Source organism: Petaurus breviceps, unplaced genomic scaffold (assembly GCF_028583685.1).
Source record: "Petaurus breviceps papuanus isolate PSGF00001 unplaced genomic scaffold, PetGlider_PUasm1.0 140, whole genome shotgun sequence".
Classification (NCBI taxonomy): domain Eukaryota; kingdom Metazoa; phylum Chordata; class Mammalia; order Diprotodontia; family Petauridae; genus Petaurus; species Petaurus breviceps.
This window is the reverse complement of record NW_027185698.1, coordinates 15747548-15760149: the sequence shown is the minus strand read 5'-3', so window position 1 is coordinate 15760149 and position 12602 is coordinate 15747548. Positions and strand designations below refer to the sequence as shown.

General features: G+C 39.4%; 1 protein-coding gene across 4 annotated transcripts in view; it reads left to right on the top strand.

Moving 5' to 3' along the window:
- The window catches only part of RBPJ (recombination signal binding protein for immunoglobulin kappa J region), a 460166-nt gene that overhangs the window by 215365 nt on the left and 232199 nt on the right, over positions 1-12602 (top strand). Inside the window, exon 1 of one of the 4 annotated variants that reach the window (XM_069068878.1) lies at positions 10542-10700. The exons of 1 other annotated variant lie outside the window; for it this stretch is intronic. In XM_069068878.1, coding sequence (XP_068924979.1) covers positions 10609-10700 — 92 coding nt within the window. In that variant the 5' untranslated portion in view covers positions 10542-10608. Of the gene's footprint in view, positions 1-10541; positions 10701-12602 lie in introns of those variants that run through there. 2 more of the 4 variants (XM_069068839.1, XM_069068851.1) reach the window with 2 other exon arrangements.

The following is a 12602-nucleotide window of genomic DNA, read 5'->3' as shown; positions in this document are numbered from 1 at the left end:
TCTCCTCTCACGATGGCTGTGGCAGCTGGCCTAGAAATATGACTGGTTGCTTGGAGGACATTATCATTCCCAATGATCAAGGGCCCTGGGCTATCTCCATCAGAGTCTGAGGGGAGATTGTTGTCAAGATGATCAAGATATTTTTACTTGCAAGGTACATACTGCCTCACGTCTCAGGGGCCTTGAAACTTTAGCAACTGAGAGGTGGGAGGTAAGAGGGGGACCTATCCAGTCATAGTTTGAAACAAATTGATCAATCAAACTAAAATGGGAGGGAGGGCGTGTATTTGTAAATAAATGATCATCCATGAAATGACATACAGAAAACACTTTGCTATTAAAGTGTCATCTGTTATTATTAATATGGTAATAATGGCTGATATTCATATCCCACACTTCAAGGTTTACAAAGTACTTTACATACATTATCTCATTACATATTCACAAACAGTCTTGGGAAGTAAATGCTACAGATATTTTTTCCCCATTTCACAGATGAGGAAACTAAAGCTTTGAGAAATCAAATCACTTTCTGTGATCACACAGCTAGTTTGTATCAAGGCAGGAAGTCTAGCTCTCTTCCCACTTTAAATTATTCTGTCCCCCAGAGACTGGAGTCCCTTATCCATTCACAGAATTGGCAGACTTCAGGGGAAAATAGGGCATGCATTCCTTCATCATTTTATTTCATCAGAACATTCATTCCAGCTCTTGTCTGGAAAGAGACTAATCTCATTGGAGTGATAGACAAGTCAGATTGATGTCTTCTAGGGTAGGGATCTGGTTTCAAACACCAACTTCATCTGAAATAGATCATCATAATAAGAATGCCTATTTTTTTCAGCATATACTTCATTTGTGTTCAAGAAAAATCAAGAGTTGGGGTTTTTGATCAAATATGAATTTTACAACATCTGGGTCTGATTACACTATCTAAGCAAACTGAATTCTTTTCAAGGGGGGAAAAGTGTTTTAAATTTTCATTAAAATGCCATAAAAAGTATTTGGGTATAGTGGTCCCTGTAAGATTCCTCCAGAGTCTTTGACCTTTGATCCATGTAATACTGTTGGTCAGTCAATACAGCTTAAGTTTCTTTTTTAAAAACCCTTTTCTTAAAAAATTAAATTTTTTGAGTTTTTCTCATACACAGAGCGCTACATTGGCTTCAGGAGGAGTAGTGGGCAGGAGTGGTAGACAAGAAAAGACCCAAATCTAACTCTTAAGGAACTTGCAATTTAGGTAGTTTCAATACTAGGCATTTTTGATCTTGAGTGTATATATAGATTTCAAGGGTTCATAACTTGGGAGGGAAAAAAATTACATCTTTTTTTCATTAGCTCTAACTGAAAGTGAGCATCTCTTTCGATTCTGAATGTAAGCTATATATACACACACAATACGTATATGTGTGTATATATATTCGTGTATATACATGCACAGTATAACTGCATATATATATATGTGTGTGTGTGTGTGTGTGTGTGTGTGTGTGTATTTGTATCCATATCTCCATAGGCTTTCACAGACTGCCAAAGGACCAATAACACAAAAAAAGATTAAGAATCCATGGTTTGGGAGTGACATCTCTCTGGGAAATACAGGCCCAAGAGGCCATAGGGAATTTTGTCAAGTCAGGAGAGTTTTAATTTTTCCCAGTCAGCTGGAAAAAAACCCACCGACAACCCTGCTATCATGTGTGATGGCGTCCTATACCAGGAAAACCCACAGGCAGATCTAATTCTTCATTGGTTGCCTAGAGCTGTTCTGATGCCCTGTTAGATGAGGAACTAAACCCAACCACTACTTCTCTTCTTGGGTATTCCACAGCCCAAAAAGGATCTAGTGGGTTTGCCAGTGGCTTTTAAAATGACTAATTTCAGAAATTAAAAAAAAATTTGTCCTTTTCAAGACATCCACAGCATAAGAGAACACTTCCATTTAGCACTATCAAGTTTGCTTTTATTTTTACCTGGTAGTGATTGTTGTTTTGCACCCTGGAGGGAATTTAGGTGAAACCTCAGGGAAAAAAATGCTTAATTATAAGGGTTGTGAAACAGTGGAAAAGAATACATTACTAAGAAGGGTGAAAGAACCCAGTTTTTTTGGGGGAAAGGATAGTGTCAATTCCCCTTCTTAACTGCTTGCAGAAGCATAGTGGATAAAGAATCAGTCTTGGAGTCAAGAGGTCCTGCACAAAGTGTGACCCTACACAAATCATTTACCCCATCTGTGCCCCAGGTAATACTGCCAGAGGTGAGGAACCTGCTGCCTCGAGGCCACATGTGGCCCTCTAGGTCCTCAAGTGTGGCCCTTTGATTCCAAACCCTTTAATAAAAGGACTTTTTCTACAAAACTTGGAGTCAGTCAAAAGGTCACACCCAAGGATCTAGACATGTGGCCTTGAGGCCAAAGGTTCCCCACCCCTGGCTAGACATTACAGGAGTTGTTGATCTGTGTTGGTGAAGGAAATTAACATACCAGAAGTTCTTTATACTAATGAAAACATCTATCCAGACAGTCTTCTTGAGTCATCCTGTTCCATGTAGTCAAGCTTCAATTAACTAGAACTCACCCCACCAAGATGATCAATTTGCCAGAAATCTGGTCACATTCCATATCTAGGAGAAAAAAGTACATGAGAACAAAACAAGTTGATATCAGGAATTTGGTTAAAAAATTTAAAAATAAAACAGGACAAAATCTAAGTCTAATGGCATTTCTCCCCAACCATGGGGAACCTTCAGTGTCACTCAGATAAACCAAATCTGAAAGAGTTTTTTCATCACTGGCCCTGGAACAGTGGAATTGCCCCCATCAGGAAGGCACTAGGACCCAACATACACTCCATCTCCCTCATTCATCCCAAAACTGTAAAGTATGCTCCCAATGCTCCCTAAATCAAGGTTCAAACCTAACTCTGGGGATTTCTACCCAAAAGCATATAAAATGGTCTGAAGTCCCTACCCAGATATATCTACAAACCAGTCAGTCAACAATCATTTATTAAGCACTGATGTGCCAAGTGCTGTGCTATTTAAAAAAAATGCAAAAAATAGTTCTTACCCTCAAGTAGCTTATATTTTAATGAAGACAATTATAACTAGGTAGATAGAAGTGTGTGTGTGAGAGTGAGTGTGTGAGTGTGAGAGAGAGACAGAGAAAGACAGAGAGACAGAGAGAGAGATGGATAGATGGAAGGCATTAATTGGAATAACTGAAAAAAGCTACTTGTAGAAGATAAGATTTGAGCTAATGCCTCTTTTTAATGCTATTACCACTAATAAAATCATGCCAGTTTCTGATGTTGGACCAATTTGACAGGGCCAAGGATTTTGGAGGCAGGAACTTTTTCTTTTTAGATTCAGTAGCTGTGGCCAGATTATATGCAAGAATACGTGCCGGGTTGCATGTTCACAAATGTCGCTTCCTAAGATCATGGTACTAGGCTGGAAGCAATTGCTATTCTTGTGGCTCTTGGAATACCACAAGTGAGTGTGGGTCCTCTTCAACTCAAGTGCAAAACCATTTCCCCTTCAGAGTCTGTCACAGAGATAGATGTAGAGAGAAATTCATTGAAGAGAAATTCTTGAAGGGGGAGGAGCTTGGAATCAGAAGTGAAAATTAGGAGCATTCTTCGCATGGGGGACAGTTAATACAAAGGCATAGAGATGGGAAAGAGAATGTTGTGTTCGAAGAACAGGTGGGTTAGGCTAGCAGTGCTGGATCATGCTGTGTATGTAGAGGAATAATGAGAGTACAAAAAGAGAAGAAAGATAAGAAGGGACCAGGTTACAGAGAGCTGCCAAACAGAGGACTTGATATTTAACCCTGGAGATGAGGAGTCCTTAGAGCTCAATGAACAGAATGGCATGACACAGTCAGACCTACACTTTGGGAAATTAATTTTGGTAGATGAAAGGAGGATGGACTGGAGTTGGGGAGAGACTTGAGGAAAGAAGACCAGATAGAAGATTATTGCAATAGTCCAAGAGAGAGGTGACAAAAGCCCAAACAAGAGTTGGGGCTGTAGGGGCAAAGAGGAGAGGGTATATAGAAGAGATATTGCAAAGACAGAAATGACAAGATTAGGCAACAGACTGTATATGGGAGGGGGAGTTCAGATCGATATTCTGGATGATATAGTTATTCCCTCAACAGTTACAAGGAAGAAGGGAAGGCAGAGGTGGATAGGGACAAAATCCACTCTCAGCTTCTTCACTATTCTGTTTTCCCACTATTAGGATACATCATTACTATTCACTGTTCACTGGCAGCCACATCATGAATACCTCCCACCCTAAGTAGCTTCTGACATAGTCACAAAGTCCCAAGGGTAGATTTTCTGACCATACCTACTTTATTGGTCACAGCACTGGAAGAACTTTCTAAACATTCCTTTATAACTTATGGGAATTGGGAGACAAAGGCTAATTTCTACAGTGAATGAATGAAATTGTATTTATTAAATTAATTACTAAATTAATACAGTGAGCGAAAGAATTTATTAAACAACTATTCATGAATGAATAAAACATTTATTAAGTGCTTGCTCTGTGCTAAATGCTAGGGATACAAATAGAAAAGAAAAGATAGGCCCTGCTCCCAAGGAGCCCCCATTCTCCTGGGACACACAACACAGTGACTGATCAATGTGTTGATCAATGTGCAAGTCAGGAGGAAAAGTCCCATGGTTTTTAGGGTTCAGCATCAGAGAAGATGCTTCTTCTTTAATGTCATTTCCAAATATCAGTTTCTGGTATTGAATCATGTGGCAGAGCCAAGGATTTGGGTGACAAGAGCTTTCTTTTTTTTCAGTCTTTAGTAGCTGTCACTGGAGCATCTGCAGGAGTGGTTGTTGGGCTGTATCTCCACATGGGTTATTTCCCAGAATGATGTCTGAGGACACTGGACTGGACAAATCGCTATTCCAGCCTCCCTAGTAATACTACAAGTAACTAACTATGAGCCCTCTTCAACATGAGTGCAACATAATTTCCCCTTCAGAGTCCATCACTGAGAAAGTCAATGAAGAATTTGATGGGGTCCTTAGCATCATATATCTGGAGCTGGAAGGGACACAAGAGGCCATCTGGTACTAACCCTTCATTTTATATATGAGGAAACTGAGGGCCAGAGTGTTAAATAACCCTTTCAAAGTCACACACGAAAGAAGCATCAAAATCAGAATTTGAATCCAAGTCCTTTGACTTCAGAGTCAGTGTTATTTCCACTGGAAAATGCTGCTTCTAAAGTCAGTGCTTAATTTCGTACTCTGCAACTTTAATACATAGGTTAGCACAAGGGAGTATAGTAAGAGAAAAAAAAGTTGGAAGATATGATTGGATTAAGAAATGAAAGAGGCCAAAGTCTTGTAAATTATCTGTACAGTATATATCATGTCCACCCTCATCAAGAAGAGTGAAAAAGTCCTGAATATGAGAAGTACATCATTGTAAGTATGCCTTCATAGAAGGGAAAAAATTCAGTGCTGATGTTGGAGTCATTTAAGGATTGGGTGTCTGGTCAGAGGCCATCAACTAATTAGAACAAAGGTCAGAATCAATAGCAAATTTGAAGAAAGGATACATATGAAAAATAATAGTGAGAGATTAAGTTACTTGTCCATGTTCAGAGCTAGTAAGTGTTTGTTAGTGGTGGGATTTGAACATATTTCTTGACTCCAAGCTCAATGCTACATCATGTGTTTTAGTGCTCAAGAAGACATCAGAACTCATTTATCTAGTCCAACCCCAACTCCTCCTTCTCCTCTCAACCCCCTACCTAGTTTTTCTGATGAGAAAACTTGCTCAAGATCACAGAACAAGTTAGATTATAATCTAGCAAAATGTAGACTAGAATTGAGGTAAATGGATTCGTAATCCCATGTTCTTTATGTTTTTTCTCCGTATTTCATGATTGTAAAGTGAAAATATCCTAGGACTTTGAGTCTGTGTTTGTTACACCTTGGAACAGTGGGACTTTTCCCCTCTACAAAAGGGTAGTTCCTTAGCCCTCTTGTCCTGTTTAGATGACCTATTCATGGTCCTCTTGGAATATCAGTGCAGAAGTTGAATTCAATTGAGACCATAGCAGCATTTCTGCTCCCAGATGACCATCTCTTGACTCTGGGCATTTTCACTGATTATTCCCCTCTGTCTGGAAGTCTCTCCTATCCATCACCTAGATGCATCAACTTCCTTCAAATCCCAGCTAAAATCCCATCTTCTATAAGAAGGCTTTGTCATCCTCATAAATGCTAATGACTTCCTTCTCTTGATTAGCTCCAATTTAAGCTACTTGTACCTTGTTTGTACAGTTATTCACATGTTGTCTTTCCCCCATTGCATTATGAGTCCCTGGAGAGCAGAGACTATTTTTCGTCTTTCTTTGTATCTGGAGAGATTAGCAGAGTATCTAGTATATACAGTAGGTGCTTAATAAATATTTGTCACCATGCCTTACCACCCAGCCCAGAGTAGACTGGATATTTCATATTGTGTGCAATTGCAAAAGCTTCAATCGGATCTACTTAAGCTCTTCACTCTCAATAATGAGAAATGGATAAAAGTAAAGATATTGACTCTGATCAGGGCAGCTAGGTGACAAGAATAGAATACCAGGTCTGGAGTCAGGAAGATGAGTCTTCCTGAGTTCAAATCTGGACTTACTAGCTGTATGACCCTGGGCAAGTCACTTAACCTTATTTGCCTCTGTTTCTTATCTGTAAAATGAGCTGGAGAAGAAAATGACAAACCATCCAGCATCTCTGCCAAGAAAACCCCAAGTGGGATTAGAAAGAGTTGGACACAACTGAACAACAACAACAATAACATTGGCTCTGATTATCACCATTTGTTACATGATCGAGAAGGAAAGTAACTACTGAATAAGGGCCAGGAAATGGTTTCACTCAGCAAAGTCTTGATCTTCTTGCCAAGAAGAGAATCTTTCTAAGGCAGCCAAGCACAATAATAGTTTAGCATACAAATTCATTTGCAAGACAAAACTATAGATATAAACTTAGACTTGAGCAAAGCATTTGATAAAATCATATACTTGTGGAGAAGATGGGGATATTGTAAGACAGTCTGGGTCTCAGTTTCCTCATTTACAAGATAAAGTTAGACTATAGATAGTCCTTAAGGCCCTTCTATATCTAGCATTCTGGGAAGTATATTCAGAGGCTAATCAATATATTGAATAAATATGAAGAAAACATAAATGTTTGATTGGAAAAGCATTTATTAAATGCTCCATATGTGCCAAAGCACTGAGAATGCAAATAGAGAAGAAAGAAAATCTCCATTCTCAAGGAACTCACATTCTAATAGGGAAAGGCCACAAATAGAGGATATGTTAGCTGTAAGTCAGATGGAAAAACCTAGGAGTTCTTAGGATACTGTGGCAAAACAAATGGTACTTCATCTTCTTTAGCATCATTTCCACTGATGAAACCGTATCTGTTTCTGATGTTGAGGCATTTGATGGTGCCAAGAACTGTGGTGATTAGAACTTTCTTTTCTGGGTCTTCAGAAGCTTTGGATGTTGAAAAGAAAGACCCTCCAGCACCTGCAGAGGCAGATAACAAGTCACATCCCCCAAAAGTTGTTTCTTGGCACAGTGGTGATCCAGAAGGCACTATCATTTCAAGAGATCTTGGGCTCAAGATCTTGGTCACACCTGGGTCTGAGGGGAGATGAAGGGATTGACCTTCCTGATACATAACATCCAGATTTCCCCTTTGGGGGACAAGCCAAGCTGGCTTGTATCCTCTTCTGACGGCAATTGGTTGGGGTAGTAGCAGGGATGGTGGGTCCATCTTTCATTTTGACACCATATGATTCATGTTTCTGGATCTTAATTTTCTTCCTTGATGATTTACTTTATATAAGGAACTCGGAAAATCTAGGCCTATATTTTCCAGGCTGGCTATAGAAAGCATCCTTCTCACCTGAGGATCTTGTTTTTTACTTTATTGAGAAAATAGAGGATATTTATCATAAGTTCCCTCTTCTCCCCTTCTCTACATTTCATAGCCCCTTGGCATCATTCCCCTAATAGGCAACTTCTTTATTTCAACTTTTCTATATGCACTTTTGACCCCATCTCTTCCCAACTTCTCAAGTAGATTGCCCCACAATTATTCCCCCTCCCAAGATTTAATCTTTCTTTTTCTACTGGTTCCTTCCCTCCTGCCTATGTATATGCCTAAGTCTCCTACATTCCTAAAAAAATAACTTCACTAGATTTGGACATCCACCATAGCTATCATCCTACATCTGCTCTACCTATTAGAGCAAAACTCCCCCCCAAAAGCTGTCAACAGACATTTTTGGATATGGTCAATGTGGGAATTAGGGGGTAGGTTTGGGCTATGAATATTTGTAATAAAACTTTTGTTATTATTTGTTTTTTCCAAGTTGGAGGTGGGGGACGTGAGAGGGAGAGAAAATAAATGCTTGTTAATTGGAAAAATAATTAAATTGTCTTTTTAAAAGAAAAATCTGTATCCAGAGAAAGAACTGATAAATAGAAAAATGTAGAGAATAATTTTACATATATACCTATTTGTGTCTAATGGTAGCCATCTGGGGGGGGGAGGCAGGGAAAAAAAGAAATTTACATGAAAACTTTTTTATATTTTAAAAGGAATAGCAAGCTGTACATAATAGATTTGCAGTTTCATGTACAGTCATCTTTTTTTTTTTAATTATACTATGCTATGGAAGTGCCTGTTTTATTCCATAAATTAAAAATAAGATAATAAAAAAAATCTGAGTATAATTAGTACTCCACTCTGCTCTTCTCACTCCATAACCCTTTGCAATCTGGCTTCTGACCTCATTACTTAACTGAAACTGTTCTCCCTAAAGTTACCAGTTCTCTCTTACTTGCCAGATCTGATGGCTTTTTCTTACTCTTCATCCTTCTTTACCTCTCAAGGTACTCCCTTTACTCTCTTAACCCCACTATGCTCCTAGAGTTTTCTTAACACTGGTATCTCTCCCTTTTCTCCTCCTTTTTTCCTGTCTGACTTCTCCTGCTTGGTCCCCTTTGCTGGATCATTGGCCATTTCACATCTCCTACTTGTACCTGTGGAAGGAGGATCTATCCTGGGTCTCTTACTATTCTCCCTTTATACCCTCTCACTTGGTGACTTCAAGTGCTCCCATAGTTTAAATCATTGCCTCTGGGTAGATATCTCCCAGACCTACACATCCAGCCCTTAGTTTCTTCTGAGCCCCAGGTCCACGTCGTCTGACCTACCTTTTGAAAATTTCAAATGGAACGTCCCACAGTGATTTCAAATTCAAAAAAAGACCTCACTGTCTTTCCCTCCTCTCTTCTGAACTTCCTCATTTCACCAATCATCCAGTTACCCTGTTTCCCAGCCTCTGTTATCCTCCATTCTTGACTCTCACTCGACTCAACTAGTTGCCAAATTTTACTGTTTCAACCCCCTCAACATTACTCACAGCTATGCCCTCTCTACCCACTCTAGTAAAACCCTGATCACCTCTAGTCTGAACTATTGCAATGGCATTATTAGTCTCTCTGTCTCATCTCATCTTTCACACAGTGATCAAAGTGATTTTCCTAAAGTGTACATCTGACCTCTTTTACTCAATAAATTTCAGTGACTCCTTAGCAAACAGAAATTCTTCTGTTTGGAATTTAACACCTTTCACAACCTAGCTCCAACCTACCATCCCACCTTATTCTGTCATTCCCTTTCAACCACTCTATCTATGGTGCAGCCAAATTGACCTTCTTACTGTTCTTCATATGTAACAGCATTTTCATCTCCATCCTTTTGCACTGATTGTGCCTGGAAAACACTCCTCACCTCATGTCTTAAAATTCCTACACTCCTTTTAAGACCCAGATCAAGTGACAACTCCAATATGAATTCTTTCCTGATCCTCCCAGACACTAGAGCCCTTTCCTGTTACACTATATATTTTGTATATGCCTGTATATCTGCTCTAATAAAGTGTAAGCTTTTTGAGGACAGTCACTGCTTCCCTTTTGCCTTTGTGTCCTCAACACTTCACATAGGTCTTGTTGGCACCATAGTAGGTAATGCTTACCTAAGAAATGCTTACTGATTGATTGATTGATTGATTTTGTATTGTCTTTGATTGATGGGTTACTGTGGCCAAAGGATTCATCACTGGGTGACTAGCCTCCTGGTAATAAGCCTTTCCATCCTTAGCAAGGCTGGTCCTCAGAAAGCTGATTCCCAGATGTTGTTAGGACTGGTTGTCAGGAGAGGCTGCCAGCCTTTCCAGTATGATAGAACCTGTAAGTGTTTGTCCTCTATTAGAATAATCTTCAATAGTAGAGCTTGATGGAGGACAGAGAGCAAGAAATAATAAAGAAAATAATTTTTCTCTTCATGGAATTCCTAGAAAACGAGTCATTAAGTTATTTCCCCTCATCTTCCCTTCCCCCCAAGCTTTGCTTGAATTTGTGCACCTCCTCCATCCTCCTTTAGATAGACCCAAAGAGGCAAATCTGAATTTCTTTTCATCAGTTTCACTTCCTTTGCTCTGGGGAGAAGTGGCCTTTGATTTCTGGACAAAGGAATATGCTCTTTCCTTCCTATGGCATTTCCTGATACTCCAGCCTCCAAGAAGAATGTGTATCAGGGATTTGGGTACAAGATGATCAGCTTGACCTATCCAGTGGTTTGGGGGTAAGTGATTCATTCCTTGAAGTAGTGGTCTTTGTCAGTCACCATCAACAGGGTCTTGTAATGTCTCAGTTCATGAACAACAGTAATTGTTGTACGGCCATATTCCTCTCAAGGTTTACTTAATTAACTATTTAATTCCACAACTATATGGGCATCTTTTACCTAGAAGAGAGTTTTGTCCTCTCTTGGACAATTGGGGATTTCATGTAAAAAAGTGGAATGTGATTCGCCAGAGAATATTGCAATTCTCCAATTGAGAGGCAACACAGAGTACAAAAAGTGGCACCTTATTTGGAGATAGAATATCCCGGTTCAAGTCTGGCTCCCCTGCCATTTGACTGACTATATAGTGTCTGAGACAGTTCCTTGTCCACTAAAAGGGGATAATAACACACTACCTACCTCTAAGGATTGTTGTGAGGAGGGGTGTTTAGGGACTGTAAGACATTGGATCTAGAAGTTGTTATTAATTAGGAAACCATGTCTCCCTCTACCTAGGTATTTCTTGGTCGTTGTTGCTTCTCTCTACACTTTTCTCAGCTCTAAATCTTCCTTTGTCATCTCTTGGAGAGAAATTGAAGCTAGATTTTATAGAGGATAGAGCATTGACCCTGGAGTCAAAAAGACCCAGGTTGAAATCCTGCCTCAGTCACTTACAAGGAGGCCCTGGGCAACTCATTTAACTTTTTTTCATCCTCAGTTTCCTCATCTGTAAAATGGAAATAATAATAGCATCACTTCATAGGGTTGTTGTGAGGGTCAAATGAGATAACATGTAAAAAGCATTTGACAGACATTAAAATGCTGTTAAAATGCTAGCTATTATTTTTTTTTAATAGAAACAGCCTTTATAAGCAAAAAGGATGGAGGATTCTTCCAGATGCAAATCATTTCAGAAGTTCCATTCTTAACCTCTTAATGGGATGGTCCTCCCACTAACAAGGGAAAGTACTTAGCACAATACCTAGTGCATAGTAGGTGCTTAATAAATGTTCATTGTTTGACAAATAAACCAATACCAATCAGCCAATTAAGTATTTATTTGCTGAACATCTGCTATGCACTCAGCACTGTGAAAGGTGTTGTGGGAGAGCAGAAGGATCAAACCATCTCTTCCTTCAGGAAGCTTCCAGTGAGAGGTCCCTGGGCACATTATATATTGTATATGGTCTCATTTAATCCTCACAACAACCTAGGTAGTCCATTTTACTGATTAGGAGCCTGAGTCCCAGAGAGATCAAGACATTTGCCCAAAGCTGTATAAGTGCTAAATGTCAGAAGTGAAAACCAAACATCGAACTTGGGACTTTGAAGTTCAATGCTCTCTTGATTATGCTCTTTTGAAACAGTCAATAATGAAAGATAATATATTATAACTGTACCACATCTATGAGTAGAGATTAGTATCAGAGAAGGATATCATTGAGGATTAGTGGAGGCAGGGAGGCCTTCATGGAGGAGGTAGGACTAAGCTGGGCTCTGAAGGATGGATATTGTTTAGGTAGGTTGAAGGAAAAGTATTCTAAGTTAGAGGTCGGATGACAAGGTTGTCTCTTGCCCTGTATGGTACTCTAGTCTATGGACTACTTTCATGATATAGGACTATCTCTGTAATATTGGTTCTGTATAATGACATCGATGGGTTTGACCAGACAGTGTTTGCCATGGGACTAGTCCTCTGACTTACCTGTGTCTGCTACGGACAGCAGCAATTCTACCATTCAGTGCTTACCGTGGTAAACACTAGGGGAGATATAAAGCTTAGATAAACCCCAGTCTCTGCACTTTTGGAGCTTACATGTAGCACAGGATTAGACACAAACGAAGGTAACTATAATACATAATCCTTTACGTTTGAGGGGTACCAACATGCTATTTTGAAGTCTTAGGGGAAAAATAATT